Genomic DNA, 17,972 nt, shown 5'->3' with positions numbered 1-17,972 from the left:
TGAGTCAAAGGATATTCCTACTGATGATTTATCCTCTTACCAAAAGGATATTTTTTAAAAGTCATATACCACCCACAGTTGCATGAGGTTCCTTCTTTGTTCAAAAGTCCCAGAAGTTGTTTTACAGGTTGAATGAATGAATGAATATGTAAGGTTTTTCCTGCAGCCAGCTGACTTATTCTAATCCCTTTCGTTGCTTCACCTGGGCAGAAATTATGCGCAGAGGTAACAGCCAACTATATTATTTCATTGGAGGTGGGTTCAATGGACAGATCCCCCTCTAATAAATATTAAAATAGTGAGCAAGTATTAAAGTTAGGGTCATTATGAAGTTTACATGAACAGTAAACAGTGTCTGCTATCTAAGTCTTAGCTGCCGTCATCCTCCTTCTCATCATCATCCATCTCATCATCATCATTGTCATTTTTCTCGGGAAGGATCACACGGATCTTTGAGTAATTTACTTAAAGAACACAGGCGGGAAAATGACGACTTACTAATCCTGTTTATTTTCCCCCACCAACACCGTTATCTGTATGTTGGGCGTTGAAGGGCTTTAAGCCTGTAAAGGAGGATTGAGCCAAGGTTCTTCCAGAGCCTGTTGCCCACGGTCCTTGGAGACTGTCACCACCAGCCTCTCCATCACAAGCTGTACCTTCCTAGAGATACCACTCCTAGAGACACCACCAGGGGAACCCTTGGTGCCTGAGCTGGGAGAACAGGCAGAGTGGCCACAGCCCTCTTCACACTTGGCAGATGAGGAAACCCTGCCATAGTCATGGTGACTGAGTCACAGGAGGTTTCCCTCTACTCTGTCCCACCACTGAAGTTTCTTTTAAATTATTTTTATAATACTTAGTATGGTATTGCTACATGATGAGCCTTTTAACTTTTTCAAATGCTAAACTCAAACTAAGATGAACTATCTACTGTTAATTGCTGCTTCTGATTAATACAGGGTCCCTAGCAAGAGCCCCAGACTCTGCACACATACAGCCTTGTGTGGCCAACATGCTCTTTTGGCCTGTCTCCTTTTAAATTCATTTCAATTAATTTAAATTCATTTCCGCACATCCCACTCTGCCCTCAATGCTGCTCAGCAGCCACATTCCATTCCCCCCATGGCCTCCCACCCTCCTAGTTCATTAACCCACCCTCCTCCACCCTCACACACAGCTTCCAGCATCACTGAGAAATTAGAAGCCATTGCAAAAGGCCTTCTGTAAGCTCCCACCTCCACATCCACCCAAATCCAGAGCCTCATATTCCTCCTTCCTTCCTACTGCAGTAGATGAAAAGTCCTTGTTTCTTTCTAAGGCCATAGCCCAGGTTATTAAATCTCATCCTCTCTCACCTGTTCAGAGTCTCAATGCCAGCAGTTATCCATACACTCCCCTGTATCATCAATTTTTCCCTCTCTACTGGGCTATTTCCACCAGCATTAGAACATATTTCCCCCTTCTCAAAAACAACAACAAAAAATCTTTTAAAAATTAAAAAATATAGGGCTTCCGTGGTGGCGCAGTGGTTAAGAATCCACCTACCAATGCAGGGGACATGGGTTTGAGCCCTGGTGCAGGAAAATCCCACATGCTGCGGAGCAACTAAGCCTGTGCACCACAACTACTGAGCCTGCGCTCTAGAGCCCGTGAGCCACAACTACTGAGCCTGCCTGCCACAACTACTGAAGCCCGTGTGCCTAGAGCCCGTGCTCCGCAACAAGAGAAGCCACTGCAATGAGAAGCCCATGCACCACAATGAAGAGTAGCCCCCACTCGCCGTGACTAAAGAAAGCCCGTGTGCAGCAATGAAGACCCAACGCAGCCAAAAATAAAAATAAAATTTTAAAAAAATTAAAAAAAGTAATTGTGATAAAAACCACATGGCATAAAATTTATCATCATAACCATTTCTAAGTGTACAGTACAGTAGTTTAAATATATTCACGTCGCTGTGCATCCAACTTCCAGAACGTTTTCACCTTGCAAAACTGAAACTCTATACTCATTAAACAACGACTCTCCCTTTCCCCCTCCCTCCCTCCCTTAGCAGCCACCATTCTTCTTTCTGTTTAAGTGCATTTGACTACTCTAGGTCCCTCATATATGTGGAATCATACAGTAGTTGTCTTTTTGTACCTGGCTTATTTCACTTAGCATAATGTCCTCAAGTTTCATCCATGTCGTAGCATGTGTCAGAATTTTCTTCCTTTTTAAGGCTGAATAATATTTCCTTGTATGTATATACCACATTTTGTTTATCCATTCATCTGCTGATGGACATTTGTAGTTGCTTCCACAATGACTATTATGAATAATACTGCTATGCACATGAGTGTACAAATATCTCTTGGAGACACTGCTTTTAATTCTTTTAGAAGTGGAATTTCTGGGTAATTCTATTTTTAATTTTTTGAGGAATGCACCATTTTACATTCCCACCAATAGTGCACAAGGGTTGCAGTTTCTCCACATCCTCATCAACATGTGTTATTTTTAATTTAAATCTTATTTTTTTTATAGTAGCCATCCTAATGGGTGTGAGGTGGTATCTCATTGTGGGGCAAAAATCTTTCAGTCCTACTTTTCCTGCTGCTATGGCTAATTGGCCACTCCTTTTTAAGACAAGACTCCTTGCACAAGTTGGCTTTACTTCCTGATCCAGTGCCTCTCTTCCCACTATTTCTTAAGCTTATTCCAATCAGGTTCTCATCCCACCTACTGCACCACAGCCTCTCTTGTTGAAAAGTTGCTACGTGGCCACTTCTGGTCCTCCGTGTCTGACCGAGCATTTGACATGGTTGGTCACTCTCTTCTCCATGAGACACTTTCTCCATCTTGTCCCCGCAGTGCCGTGATCTCCTGCTTTTCTTTCTACCCCACTGGATAGAGTTCCTGGTTTCTTTTGCTGGTCACCCCTCTCTCTCCGACTTCTTCATGTTGGAGTCTTTCAGGGCTCAATGAATGGATCCTCCGCTTCTCCACCTACCCTCAATTCTCTGATGACCTCATTCATTATCATAGCCTTAAATATCAACTCGCTACTTACGATTCCAAAATCAGATCTCCGTTTAGACTTTCCCCCAGAACTCCGTAGTCCAGTATACGTACCTGCCTACTTACCATCTCTTCTTGGATCTAAGCATCTTACACCTGACATGTCCAAAATCAACCCGACCTTCCCTCGTTGTCTCCACTCTCCCCTCCTCCTTCCCCCACCTGCAAACTCCCTGGCCCAAACCCTCGGAGTCATCCTTGACTTCTTTCTTTTTCTCTCACACACTACATCCAGTGTGTCAGAACGTCCTTCTGGTTCCACCTTCAAAATCTGTCCAGAATCTGTCCCCTTCTCTTCACCTCCACTGCTCTCACCCTGATCCATCCTACCATCGTCGTTCATCTACTCTAGATTAGTGGTCCTCTCACTTTTGCTCCTTTCATCTCTTCTCAATACAACAGTCAGAAAGATTGTTAAAAATGTCAGTTTAGATTCTGTAGTTTCTCTGCTCAGAAGAGCTCAGAGCAAAAGTCAAAGAACTTACAGTGTCTTGCAAAGCCCCGTGGTTTTACCACCTCTCCAGTCTCACTCTTGCCTCCTTAATGTGGCACAAACACTCCAGGCATGCTCTGCCTCAGGACCTTTGCAGATGGTATTCTCATTCACTAGAATGTTTTTCCCTTAAACTGGTATGACTTAAATGAATGAATGTAGAATGGTTGGATAACTAGCAGTAGGAATGCTATTTCTCCAGGACTACTATTATTATTACATCCTAAAAATCCAGGAATCAAGTTAGGATATGGATGGGGATTGCATATACATTAACAACAAAATGTACACCCTTGCTACTCAAAGTGTGGTCCATGGACCAGCAACATCAGCATCAGCCTTTGATGGTCTCCACTGCAGGAAATAAACCCTGAGAAGCATGTCACCTTTTGGAAGAATGGCTCCTGCTGTCTCTTCTAGCAGGACCCAGTGATCTTTGTGAACAGAAAACTCAGCAGAGTGAGCAAAGCTTCAGGATTGGTCACTGGGTGGCTGTCAGGAAAGACCTGTCCACAGGAACCTCAGGAGCACAGGGGCTCAGGCTGGGAACTGTCCCCCACCCTGCATCCTGCACTCAGGAGGCTTATAGGCTGCAATTCCTCACATCTCTGTGTGTCCCACACCCGCTGGCTAACACAGTCATTTCCTGGGTGGCTCCACTGTAAGGACGGGGTGCAGAGCTGACCTCTGGGTGTGACCCAAACTTGAATCTTGACCATGAACTTGAATCTGAAGTTCAGCCCCCAAAGCTGCACAATAGAAAGGTGTGGAAGAATGACAGAGTAGCAGTGGTTAACTGAGCCCAGGAAGGATCCTGGGAAAGTGTAGAGAGCATCTCCAGATTTTCATTGACTCCCTGGGTTCTCTCTTGCAGCTCAAGTCTCGGGTTCTCATGACGCCTTTAGCCCTCTCACCCCCGCGGAGCACACCGGAGCCCGACCTCAGCTCCATCCCTCAGGATGCAGCCACCATACCCAGCTTGGCAGCACCACAGGCTCTCACAGGTAGGTGAGGCGAATGAACTCCAAGGCTGGGATGGCCTGCCCGCCAGCTAAAGTTACTTTGTGAACTAGAGAACTGCCACTGAGGTCGCTCAAATGAAGGATTCAGTGTGTCAGCTGGACAGTAGATAGGATGACCAAATTCTCTGAGAACAGGAGTTTAGTGTCTCACAGCTTGGATTATTTAAAATTGGTTTTCAATGCATCTTAGGTTCAGCTGGTTGCTGTGGGTGGGTGGAGTCTAGAAAGAGTGGTTGGCGGCCCAGACTATCTTCAGAGCCACGTTTACTTTGCACCAACAGCGAGCCTGCTCACCTTGAAGAGTTTCTATCCCTGTGTTTGTACTTCCAGATCTCCTAAGGATCCTAATGCCCCTCAATCCCACCCAGTGCCTTCCAGTCCAGTTCAGGGTGGAGCTCGGCCCAGTCTCTCTCATGGGGCATCCACCAGCCAACAGTTCCATCTTAAGAGTAACAGCAGTCGGATGGTCTCTCTCCCTCTCTCTCTCTCTCTCTCACACACACACACACACACATACACATACACATCCATAGTTCACCCTCATCACAAACCATCCGCAGCCCCATCCCACTTAAATCCCTCAGTGCTCTCCTAATGCTGTTAGGTAAAGACCAAATTTTGTAGTATGGCCAACAAGGCCCTGCTCTTAGTCTTTAGGGCCTGTCATAGGATCGTAGCATATTCTCTTTCCTTCTTCTGGAATGATCTTTCCTCTGGGGTCAATCTATTCCTCCCTTGTACCTCAGCTCAGGTACATCCCTCCAGAAAGCGTTCACTGACTTTCCTGCCAAGGTTTCCAGGATGGGCTCTCCTAGCATCTCCCTACTGTTTCTTGCAGCCAAGGTCCCACATCACTTCCTGTGATTCTCTGAGTAGGTCTGTCTCCCCTTCTGGGCCCTAAGTTCTCTGAAGTCAGGGATTGTGTAGATTTTCTCTGTAGGGCCTAACACACTGCCTGGCATGAAGGTCCCTTAGCAATTAGATTTTCCTTAATCATGTGGGATTCGTTGAAGAAGGAAGCCTGGTAGAGTGAAAAGAGCACAGGCCATGACATCAGAAAGACGTTAGTTAAAATCCCTATTGCACCATTAATTACACTTTCTGAGCAGCCACTAACCACTTTTAACCTCAGTTTCTTCTTTAGTAGAGGAAGTAATAATATTTAATTCTCAGGCTTATCTTGAGAATCAAACAAGATAAAGGATACACAGTGCCTGGAATATAGTAGGTGCTCAATAAAAACTAATTTTCTTCAACTTTGTTGTTACTGTTTAATCCTTCCAAAGTCCTATTGGTCTCCTCTTAAAGTCCCTCTTTAACGCTTCTCTGCACTAGTGGCCCCCAGGGTAAGATGCTCATACCTGGGCTGGGGGCAGGGGGAGACATAAGAGGAGTCATTAACATGTGGAAGAAAATATGACACCTACTATTAATATTTCTTTTTATCTCATCCTTTAAAATTTTCTATTTTTTGGTTACATCTTTAAAATGTATGTAATACATTAATATGGTTGAGAATGTATATAATCTATAAATAAATAAACACATGTTAGGGCATGTGGTAAAAATTTTTTTACCAATGGGGTATATTACTTTAAAAGTGTGGGGACCATTGGTTGGGCTCACCTAAATGGACTGCTGAGTGTTCATTATCCTGAGATTGTAAATAGAATCCTCTTTAGAATTTCATCGAATATGTAGTCTTTGGAGTAATTAGCAACATGTTGATTTTTTTAAATTACTGAAGGTTAACAAAAAAAATGGCAAACATTATATATAGCTTGATAGCTTCCTGGGAGGAGAAGGGAAGATTTTGTGTATGTTCCCAGAACATAAATACATTTATGTACATGGTCCACAATTGTCCATAATTGTCTACAATTCAGATTTGAGTACATCGGAGGGGACATGCCTATTTCTTCCCAACCAGGAGGCCTTTCTGAGAGCAAGCCCTGGCAGCTGGAGGTGATTGACTCTATTGCCTCTTTTACTTCTTAAGTTGGGAAGAACTGGTCCCACTTTGGCCTTTGCTTTCCCAAGACCAGGGCCAAGGGGACATGGCTGAGGCATCCACAGTGTGCACGGGAGCCACCCCTGGCCTGATGTGCTTCGATGCTGAGAGCTTTGTGGGTCTGTTTCCACAGTCTGCCTCTACATCAACAAGCAAGCCAACGCAGGGCCATACCTGGAGAGGAGGAAGGTACAGCAGCTCCCCGAGCACTTTGGGCCCGAGAGGCCATCGGCTGTCCTGCAGCAGGCCGTGCAAGCATGCATCGACTGTGCCCACCAGCAGAAGCTGGTCTTCTCCCTGGTCAAGCAGGGCTACGGTGGTGAGATGGTGTCAGGTAAAGCCCTGGAGCAGCTGTATGAGGAGGGCCGTGGGTGTGTCTCCAAAGAGGAAAATAGCTATAATCAGGCTTGGGGGACTGTGGCCAGGGTCTGTCCCCATCTTCTGGGCTTCAGGGTCCTTAAATGAGCCTATGTGCCAAAGGTGTCTCTTGGGGCTTGAGGAGAAGCTTCTTATCCAGATCTGGATAAGAAGACTGGACATCTGAATCCTCTCCTTTGACTTGCCTCTTTCACCTCCCACTTCCAACCCATCAATAAATCCTATTGTTCTAACTGCAGAATATATCCAGAATCCTTTCAGAATCAACTTCAAAATATATCCAGAATCCTTTCACGATTCTGGTTCTTTCAAAATCAAAGTCAGATCATGCCCCCCCTTTTCTCCAAACCCTCAATGGCTCCCATGTCACTCTGAGAAAAAACCCACATCCTTACAAGGGCCCCCAGGTCCTATGTGACCTGGTCCTGGGAACTTCCTTGATCTCCTGGTCACTTCTATTGAGTCCCAAACTCTGCTCTGGCCACAGTGGCTTCATTCCTGTGTCCTCCAACCATGCTCCTCCTGCCTCAGGGCCTTTGCACCTGCTGTTCTCGCTTTCTGGAATGCTCTTTCCCCAACTGTCAACGTGACTTGCTCCTGGAGTTCCTTCAGATTCCTACTCAAATGCCACCTTATCAAAAAGCCCTTCCCTGACCACATTGCTAACACATCAGCCCTTGTCACTATTTATTCTCCCTTCCTCTGCTTTATTCCTTATTCATAGCACTTAACACCATGCAGGGAAGTGGGGAAAGTTCATGGTCTAAACCCCACCTCACAGGACATTTTTTTTTTAAACAAGAGCCTTAAGGGTCAATCCCATCTCCCATTGTCACCACCCTCCTCCAGTTTCCACCCTGACCCAACAGCATCCAGAGGGAGTGGAAACTGTCACCACAAGTCTGAGGCAGAATTGGGAGCTCTGCCCCCTTCAAATGTTTCCCCGCAGAGGCTCTGTCTGTCTTACCCGAGGCTCTCCACATGCACAGTGGTTGTTACCACCTGCCCTTAAGCCCTGGAGCTCCAGGCCTTTGCAAGATGCTTTGACTCCAAGGGGACAGCCTGGTGTCTTCTCTGGCCCAGCATCATAGACACAGCCTCCATATCACCAGGGAAAAGGGATACAATTCCCCAGCCTCGGGGCAGTGCAGGTGACCCTGCTGGCTGGCTAAGATAAGGGTCGGGGAGAGGGGCCTTTAATGTGGCTGCGTCCTGAAAAACCAAAGCGTAAGTGTTTTATTTAACTCCAGATTGATCCCGAGGGCTTGCAGACGGGGAGATTTTCCAACACAGCTTTACCAGCTCTGATTGATTCAGCCCTCCTTCTGGAGCTCCCTCTGAGCAGGAAGCTGGGTCTGACTTGCTGGTAATTGATTAAAATAGAACTTGGCAAGGTCTGGGTGCATGTGTCTGACCCAGGGTGACTTTTAAGAGACTTCAGCAGATGTGCGCAGAGACAGGACGAAGAGGTACTGCACCAAGAGAGGCCAGGAGGAGAGTCCTGCTGTCAGGCCTCTGAGAGCTCCTTGGCTGTTCTTCTGGGTTCTCTTTGAGAGCCAGGTTCTTGATCCTGGCCTGCCCTCTGAGGTTGAAGCCCTTGTCCTTTTCCTTGCTAAACAGCAGGGCTCAAGACGCAGACCCAGTGCTAAGAGAAAGCTCCTCCTGTACTGTGTGTCCCCACTCTTGAGCGAATCCGTCTGAGTTCTTTGTGGCCCCTGCCCCCCAAGCTGGGAGAGCTGACCCCGTTCTCCCTGCTCTCCCGCTCAGCTTTTCTGTGGCCTCAGGGGCCTCGGTGCTGGGGAGGAGGCTCTGCAGTGCCTGGCACCAATGCATGAGCGGGCAGAGCCCTGCCAAGTTTCCCTTGGCTGAGGGATTCCCAGGAAGGCCGGAGCTGAGGACTTGGTCATGGAGAATGCAGTAGCGCTGAGGGGCCTTCTCATGCCACCTCCTTAGGTTGTGAGGTGGCAAGGTGGGCGTTCACGTTTCTGATGGTGATGTGGCAGCCCAGCAAGGTGGCGCTAGCCCCCAGGTGGTTTAGGGAGGGACTCAAGGAGGAATAGTCAGACTCTCCCACTCTCCACCTAGAACCTGATCCTTAGGGCACTGCTTTCTAAACATCCCCATGGCACAACATGTAGAAAATGGTGAACACTGGTGCTGGCACCATGGGCTACGGGAATTTAACCTGCTGTGGCTGGGCCTTGGGCCACCCCATAGGCTGAGGGGGAATAGTATCTCAGTACCCATGACCCATTCCTAGCACACCTGTTGGGACACTCTGCCTTAGTCACACTCTCCCAGAGGGGTAGATTTTGTGATCTCACAAATTCCAAGTCTGCTTCCAGGAGGTGGAATTTTCCTACTATGTGACCATCCAGGCACCTCTGGGAATGTATACACACTGATTTATGGCACAGGCCTGATGACCCAGACCTTCCTGCTGTGGGTTCAGTTTCCAGCACACCTACTCTTTCAAGGTATCGGAGGCAAGCAGCAGTGCCCACCTAAGGGGGAATTTCCAGAGTGTTCGAGTGGCCAGGATGACCCCCTTACTGAGCATCTAAGCAGCTCTTTGCTGGCTCTCCTAATCTGAGTCACCTGGAGTATTAAAGTGACAGGCAAGTGCCACTTACAGGCCTCATGAACTGGAAAAAACCACTCTAGGCCTTCTCCTCAATTTCCTCATCTGTATTATGGAGTCATAACCTTTTCTCCACTGTCCTCACAGGGCAGTCAGAAGGCCTAAAGGATGTGACAGGTGTGAAAGCTCTTGTCCAACTATAAAAAGCTACACAAAAGAAATAGATTGTTTTGATTTCTAATTTAAATGGGTGTGGAGTTTTTTTGTTGTTTGTTTTTTAGCTCTGAAATCAAAACTAGTTCTGGTAGCCCTGCCCCAGCCCTTACAGTGTGCTAGCCTTTGAGAGATATAGTATAAAAATCCAGGCTGCCTTCCAGGTGCTGGTGCTGAGGGCAGAGCCCAGGTGGGAGCAGAATGTCCTGCTGGGGATCTTCTCATGTGTTCTGCACCCTGGAGCTGCTGTGCGAGCTTCATGCAGCAGCAGAGGGCTGTGAGGAGGATTACAGAAAGAAACATGCTCTGGGCTGGAAGAACCAGGTGTTTCTTCTAAATTCTGGTCACCCTAGAGAAAATGAGTTTGATCTAACATCACTGTGGAGACATTATTGTTCTTTTATAGAGACTCCTCCCCTTTAGGCTGAATGAACCCTGAACACTGTGGTGCTGTGTTAAGAGTTGGAGACCTCAGTACGAACTCAGGTTTATTTGAATATACCTATATGTCTAGATCTAGACGTATCTATGTAGACCTAACTATTGATCTAGATCTATCTATCTAGAGTTGCTTAAAATAAATGAGGGTATGTCATAGGGACACAGGAGTCAGTCTGAAAGATCCCAAAGACAAAAATTGGAATAATTTAGCAATAAGATACATAATATAGTATTGGACAACCCACAACACAAAATAAATATATATTTTTAAAACTTTTATTTATTTATTTATTTATTTTTGGCCACACCATGTGGCCTGTGGGATCTTAGTTTCCCAACCAGGGACCGAACCCAGGCCCTCGGCAGTGAGAGGGCTGAGTCCCAACCACTGGACCGCCAGGGAATTCCCCCAGAATAAATATATTGAGTCTGCACTGATATTAATGAATAAACAAATAAATAAATGGAGGAAATGGGACAAGTCTTCCTTTATAGAAGAATTCCAAATGATATAGAGACTCTTCCCTCTCCAGGAGGTAGAGTTTAATCCCTCCACGGCCCTTAACTGTGGGTAGGACCTTGTGACTTATTTCCCAGGAACAGAATACGAAGAATACAGTGGAGAAATGTGGCACACACTGTCTTGGCCAGGAGATAAAGGTTAACATCCCAGTGATGAACTGTGGCTATCATGTACCACCCCCCACTGCCTCTGTGGTCTTCCTCCTCAAAAACCCATAACCCCAGTAAAATCATAAGAAAAACATCAGACAAACCAGATCGAGAGACGTTTTACAAAATACCTGACCAGTACTCTTCAAGACTGTGAAGATCATGAAAAACAAGAAAAGACTGTGAAACAGTCACAGACCCGAGGAGACCGAGTTCACACAACAGCTACACCCAATGTGGTCTCCTGAATGAGATCCTGGAACTGAAATAGGACATTAGTGAAAAAAACTGGTGAAATCCCAATACAACTTAGTTGAAAACAAAACAAAACTGAACAAACCAAAACCTCTTCCCCAGGGCTGACGGGCTGACGGCTTTCTCCAGAGCCCCGCTCTGAGTCGCTGTCTCTGTGCTCTTCCAGTCTCCGCGTCCTTTGACGGGAAGCAGCACCTGCGGAGTCTGCCCGTGGTGAACAGCACTGGGTACGTCCTCCGCTTCCTTGCCAAGCTGTGCCGAAGCCTCCTGTGTGACGACCTCTTCAGCCACCAGCCGTTCCCCAGGGGCACCAGCGCCTCCGAGGAGGCCCCTGAGAGCCAGGAAAACAGGATGGAGTCAGGTAGGGTTTGCCCGTCTGTCTTCCTGGGCCTGCAGGTGGTTCCAGGTGTCCCCCCCATCCCGGGGCAGGTGAGGCTGCCACTAAGGGGGCTCCTGGGAGCTCTGCTGCTGGAAGCTCACGGGCTGCTCCTCTGGGCGCCTGGGGAACAGTCAAGGCTGACCAGGACCAAGGACACCCCAACGGTCCCTGCCCAGGCTGCAGTGGGAAGAGATGGCTCCAGCTACTGAGAGCTGACATTATAGCTTCTAGGCCTATGTTATTAGAATTTAGACAATGAGACAGCATCACATGCAATGAGTGATTTTTTTCCTCTCTTGTAATTAAGTCTCTTGGGCATTTATTCATCATCGTTGAGTAATTGAAGGACTACTAGCCTAAGGAACAAAGAAATCCTGAAGAAACAAGGGCTAACGAATTGATTACGTTGGTCCTGTCTGGGGGCCTCAGATTCCTATCCAGGTCAATAAAATGTGTAACAGAGTGTCTATCATGGCAGGAATTTGACCTGCCCATAAATCACATATGTCCTCCAGTGAGAGTGTTTCTCTCTCATCACAGGATAGAAAGTGACCCAGGGGCTGAACGCCTTTTGTATCACCAGCCCCAGAATAGCTCAGCATAGGGAAGTGGCCAGTGGGAAGGGTAGCAAGCCACATGGGCAAACTTGCCACACCGTTGTCTGCCCAGTGGGCTGCTCCTCCCTTCCCCACTCCCCCCCCCCACTTATGGATTTGCAAGGAGCTGAACATGAGTCCAGGTTCTAGATGCCAGGTTCCCAAGGATGAACAGGCATGTTGCCTTTTTTCTTTCTCTGGAAGCAGTGTTGTTGATACATAAAGAACACATAGACAGTGAAATGGAATCTAACCATTATGTCATTCTGCAAACACATGCTGAACCTCTTCTGTTCCAAGCACCATGTGAGACCCTGTCTTGGAATAAGGCAAATATGTATGTGAGCTTAGGAAAGTTTTTGAGGTATTGAGTGACCAGTATGAATGATGAAAAACTTACATTTGCAAGTATGTGCTCACAGACAGCCTTAGAGCATTCAACAAAAGGATGCTTATAATAGGAGTGGCTATGTTTTAAGCCTAGGAGGACATCAGGGAAGGATAAAGTTAGATTCTAAGCATAGATTTTTCTCACAACCTGTCAAGAGCCTTGTCTACAATTTTACTTTAAACTTTCAGGGACCTGGGAAACAGGAAGAAATCTGGCCTTTAAAAAGAAATGTACCTAATTAAATATAGTTTGTGTGAGCAGATGCTATATACTTCTGTGTTTTTCTTGATGCCTCTATATGTGTGAGCTTGGGAAAGTCTTCTCATGTCTCTGGGCCTCAGTTTCCTGTGTGAAATGATGGGCTGAGTTGCTCATGTGTAATGTTCCGGTTCTGACAGTCTATGAATCTGGCCTCTCCTGTAAACCTTAGTTGACTCAGAAACATATTGTAAAGCTCACGTATCTTCCAGTGAATCTTGCAATGAAAATAGCAGATGATGATCTGATTTCACTTCGCACACCCCAAAGTCATGGTTACATTGAACAAGCAGTGACCCATGGACATAATCATAAATCCACATAATTCATGTCTCCCATTCTCCTTTAAATGAAAGTCTCCTGTGAGACCACTTCTTCCCTGTCCACGGATGAAATTTAGGGTAAATCTCATGACTTTTCTGGCTCCTTTCAGATAACAAAACATTCTCTAGTAAATAATTAATATGTCCAGGTCAGTGTGATCATCAAACTTTACATTTCACTCAAAGATGGAACTACTCCCCATTCCCAGCTCAGCCCTGCTTCAGGCCAGTTGCCTGCAGCAGTAAAGGAGCGCATGGTTGGCTTCTCCCCACCTCCTGCCCAACCCTATGTTTTTGCCCCTTCCTTATCTAGCTAATAATGATTCCCAATCCTTCCTGATCAGAGTGAGGGAAGGAGGAGAGGCAAGAGGTAGGAGGGTTTTGACTTGACTAATCCCACTGTGAGCTGGCATCAGCCTCCCTGGTTCTGGCAGGTGTTTCAAGCTGATTCTGCATCCTGTGGGCTCTTGCATGGATCCTTTGGTGATCCTACCATCTCTCCTCTGCACGTTCCTTGACATGGACAAAGGTAACTCTTCTCTGGCTGGTCACTTACAATTCTTCCCACAGCCTCAAGGCATCCATGGGTACATCTCTAGCTTCTTTCTGCTGAGGCCCCCTTGTGCCTCCAGACAGTCCTATGGAAAGGATCTAAGACAATCTCACTTCAGATCTCTCTTCTGATGGCCTGCATCTGGTCCCTTAGAAACATCCTTTGCCCAAACAAACTCAGGGCGTGCAGGCTGATCTCAGCAGGCACCTCGCCTTTGTCCTGCCATCACAGCAGCCAGACTTTTTGGTTTCTCATGGAAATCAAGCAATAATCCATTGTGTCTCTTGAGTTCCAGGGACAGATATCAAGCTATTCACACGGCCACATTGAAGCCCTTGGATCACATGGGGGCAGTTCTCTCCACAGTTCATCTTCTATTCAACCTGCTTTTCAACCTCTACAATTTCTTTTGCAGGCTGCATGTGGGTGGTCATCTACACAGGTAAAACTGGCTTCCCACCACCTCTTTTTGCTAGATCTCCACACTTCACTCTGGTATGGGGAGACTGTTGTCTTGCAGCTTCAGCAAAACTGAAACTAAAATAGTTTCATTTTAACTTCCTGTCCCAGGAACCCCCCTTCAGCTTTCCTTAAGTGATCACTGAGGAAACCTTTGCCTTGGTTTCCTCCTTATTCTTTCTCCTTCCAAGCTCACCATGCTGACTGAAGTTCCTGTCTTTTTCCTGGGAAAAGTGTAGTGTAGCCACCTCACTTCTTCCCTTGGCTGAGGCCGGTATTTCTGCCTGCAAGCTGGTTTCTTTCCTAGTTGGCTTGGCTTTGGAAGTAATGACTCCAGTTGTTTTCATGAGTCCCTCCCTAGCCTGTGGCTGCTTTGAAAAAATGAATTGCTCCAGTTCTTGTGGAAATTGTTCCCCGTGCCCTGGGTGCTACAGAACCAAGCGCTGTGTGTTTCTTGTGTCTGGGGCCCCAGGGAGGGTGGAGGAAGCAGCTACGGCACGGTAAGATTTGAACAGCCCCCTGGCACACACCTCTCCTACCCGTCTGCCATGGGGCCTAGGATGACACCACTAAAGAGTTTGCCTTTAGACTAAGACATTGCCTCTTTAGGATTGCCTTGTCAAAGTTCCCTTAAAGGATAACATATCAAGTTATTATTACCTTGGATGAGGAATTAGTTTATTACCCACTTACCCACGATTGTGGCAAGAAAGGCAGGTGTATTTATAAGCGAAGGGATGGAGGTCTTCATTGATTTTAGGCTTCATATCCACCCATAGGACCACGTCGTTCCTAAACAAGATCGTACAGTCTTGAACTCATTTGAACCAGATCCTCCTCTGCCCCAAGGTTGTGCAGTCAAAGCTGGAGTGTTCCAGGTTTGGTGCCACACAGTTAGAGGGTTTGTCAACACTCATTAGGACATTTCCAAAAGACAGTTAATCAGACAACAAGAAAATGCAAAGCCGTGACACATAAGGAGCTATATAAAAAAATGGATGATTTGGGGAAGACACAATTTTCTGTTTTGGATATGACAGCAGGTCATGTGGATTTGTTCTCTGTGGCCCTGAAGATAGATTTAATTAAACCTCACATCTTGCCACTCCAACTCTGGTCAGGAGCACTGTCATAACCTGGGAAAGGAAAAGCTCAGTGGCCCTCCCTCACTCCCACAACAGATCCCAGGTGTTTTGAAGACACTTAAAGTTGAAGAAGCCTGGTTTCAGGAATACTCTCCCACGTAGAGGACTTGGCAGCTGAATAACCAGGTGGAACTCTCAGAAGACAGCTCCCTCAGGATTCAGCTGGGGTTGACATTGTAAAGAACTTTGAAAAGTCAAAGCCATTCAGAAGTAGAAGGAGCTGCTTGGATGGAGAGATCTCCTCATTACTGGCGACAAGTGCAGATGTCCACATGTCAGGGCCATTAGGGTGAACTCTGGCAACCCAGAGGAGTAAGAGCAAGATGTCCTCTCTGGTCCCTTCCAAGCTGAGAGTCACAGCTGGAGGTGGCAGAGGAAGGCCACGGACAGCAGGACGTGAGAGGCCCTAGAAGCCCTGGGGAGGGGTCCCCCAAAGGGGCAGATGAGGATACCAAGACAGAAGGGCTCACATTAGAGCAGAGAGAGGGCTTCTTCCAAATCTCTTCCTCAGACCTTTGAAATATAAACTCTGTCACCAAATGATCTTTCTCCTGCATTCAGGGAAAACCAGGTTTCAGACCCACTCAGCTGCCTGAATTCAGTCTGGAAGGTAGAGTTCTTGGCTTGAGACCAAGAATTTTAGTCATTTTCCTCCAAATCTATTAACCTTACAGCCAAATGTTCATGTTTTCAGAAGAAGAGCAGTTCCCTGGATGCTTTAGGAGAACAGAAGCAAAAACATGGATTTGATAACATTTGTGGTTCTGTCAGAAGTCCTGAGATGATCATGGGGAAATTTTACCTTATTTTTGAATGTTGAAAAAAAAAAAAAAGTCTCAATTATAAGTAAGCTTTAGCCAGTGCTTCTCAAACTTTAATATGCCCTGGTACCACCAGGGCATCTTGATAAAATGTGGATTCTGGCTCAGGAGGGCTGGAGTGGGGCCTGAGAGTCTGGTTTCTAACAGGCTCCCAGGTGATGTCCGTGCTGCTGCTGGTTGGGGACCACACTTTGAACGAGAAAGTGTGTGCTGACGGAGTCCTGCTCCCAGAGGTAAATTTATTTCAGGTTTTCGGTAAAATAAGTCTCTCTGTGCTAGGATGGTGCCAAACCTGTAAAAGCATTGCTGCTGAGGATGATCTGGTGCCCCGTGGAGGTGTCTGTGGGCTGGAGAAGAAGAGAGGGGTGTGAGGAGGCAGAGTAGTCAGGAAAGGTGGCACATGTGCAAATCCAGGTGAGAAAGAGGAGGTTTGCAGTGCTGGGGAAGAGAGTGAAAGAAAGGAAAGAATGCTGACAGGCAAATTTCCTGGTGTGGCCTGACCACCACCGGCATCAGGGTCTCTGTTGCCCTCTAAGCTTCCCCAAATTCCTAGAAGACCCTAGGGATCTGTTCTCTCAGACCCTTGTTTACATACCCTCCCTGCCTTATACTGCTAGAACCTGGGTCCAGACCTCGTCTCCCTGCTAGGTAGACTTGAGGGCAGGGACGTGCAGTCCCCAGCAGAGCCTGAGATGTAACAAGTCCACAGTAAATATTTACTGTTTCGAATTCTATACGACACAACAGAACAAACTGCTCACCAAGCATTGGGGAGATCGTCTTTGGAAACCACAAATGTGATAGCTGAACTCTTTTGCAAGATCTAGTTTAGTGATTGGTTTCCTGCCTTTTGAAGGTTTGACATGATGGGAACAAATTGTTTACTTTTTGTTGAGTAGCTTTTTTTGATACACAGACAGTGGGGGTGGGAGATGAGAAAGGACATTTATTCTTGAGACTTGATGTTTTCTTCCTTGGCTGGTGGTCTTGGAGCCAGGCACCAGAAAACTACTGGAATAACAGACACGCATGGTATGTTCTGCTGTGGTTGAACCTTCATACCCAGCATCTAGAAATCAAATCTGCTTCCTTGTTAAACTACAAATTTGTCTAATGTAATAGCTCTACAGAGAATGACTATCCAGAGCATATCTCTCTTTCCAAAAGGTTGTTTATTTCTAAAAGGAAATAGAGCTTATCAAGTGGCATGAGTTCCATTATACAGAAATATCCATATGATCAGTTGGCAAACATTTTCTCAGCTCCCTCTATGTGTGATACCTGCAGAGCTGAGGCTACTTGTTCAGAGCCACACAGAAAGGCAGCAGCAGGGTGGAAGCTGAGCCTAGGTCTTCTCCTCTCTGGCCCTTTGCTTTTCCTCCCAAGCCTATCGGTAGGGCCCCATTACCCAACACTTGCTGGGGTGTGTGTGTGTCCTGTTCCCTTGCTCAGAAGCCTGACCGCACAAAATGGATGTTCACAAGTGGCTTGTGGTACCCCTGTGTCACCTCTTCTAGCAAAGATGTAAAAGAACAAAACAAACACAAATGCCCACTTAGCAAAATCTAGGCAGAAACTGCACTCCAGGGACATCAATTATCTTTTCTCCTTCTGGGTTAATACCTTGACCCCAAGGAGTGTCTCATCCTTATCCTTGTGCCCTAGCTACATCGTTGCTAGATGACATCCACAGGACAGTCAGAGCCTATCATCCTGGACACCAGGAGAACCTTCTCATCCCTACAAAACCCACACAAAGTGGCCTGCTCCACCGACAGTAGGTGTGGTTTGACCTGGTATTTTAAATAATATATGAAATGATGGGGGGAAAAAAGAAATGAAGGAAGGCATGTGCAGGCCAATGATTAGAATATTGCAGAGCTATGTTCACCCTGTCATAGCCACGGGCCATGTGAACAAAATG

General features: G+C 46.6%; 1 protein-coding gene across 3 annotated transcripts in view; it reads left to right on the top strand.

Annotated features, from left to right (window-relative positions):
- SCML4 (Scm polycomb group protein like 4) overlaps window positions 1–17,972 on the top strand; it is a gene marked incomplete at both ends in the record, with an annotated part of 58,963 nt that overhangs the window by 15,361 nt on the left and 25,630 nt on the right. Inside the window, 4 exons of one of the 3 annotated variants that reach the window (XM_079716616.1) lie at window positions 4,425–4,554; window positions 6,717–6,917; window positions 9,307–9,438; window positions 11,290–11,484. In XM_079716616.1, the coding sequence (XP_079572742.1) occupies window positions 4,425–4,554; window positions 6,717–6,917; window positions 9,307–9,438; window positions 11,290–11,484 (658 nt within the window). Of the gene's footprint in view, window positions 1–4,424; window positions 4,555–6,716; window positions 6,918–9,306; window positions 9,439–11,289; window positions 11,530–17,972 lie in introns of all 3 variants that reach the window. The other 2 variants (XM_079716618.1, XM_079716617.1) reach the window with 2 other exon arrangements.

Source organism: Hyperoodon ampullatus (assembly GCF_949752795.1).
Source record: "Hyperoodon ampullatus genome assembly, chromosome: 12".
NCBI classification, from domain to species: Eukaryota; Metazoa; Chordata; class Mammalia; order Artiodactyla; family Ziphiidae; genus Hyperoodon; species Hyperoodon ampullatus.
This window is presented reverse-complemented; position numbering and strand designations above follow the sequence as displayed.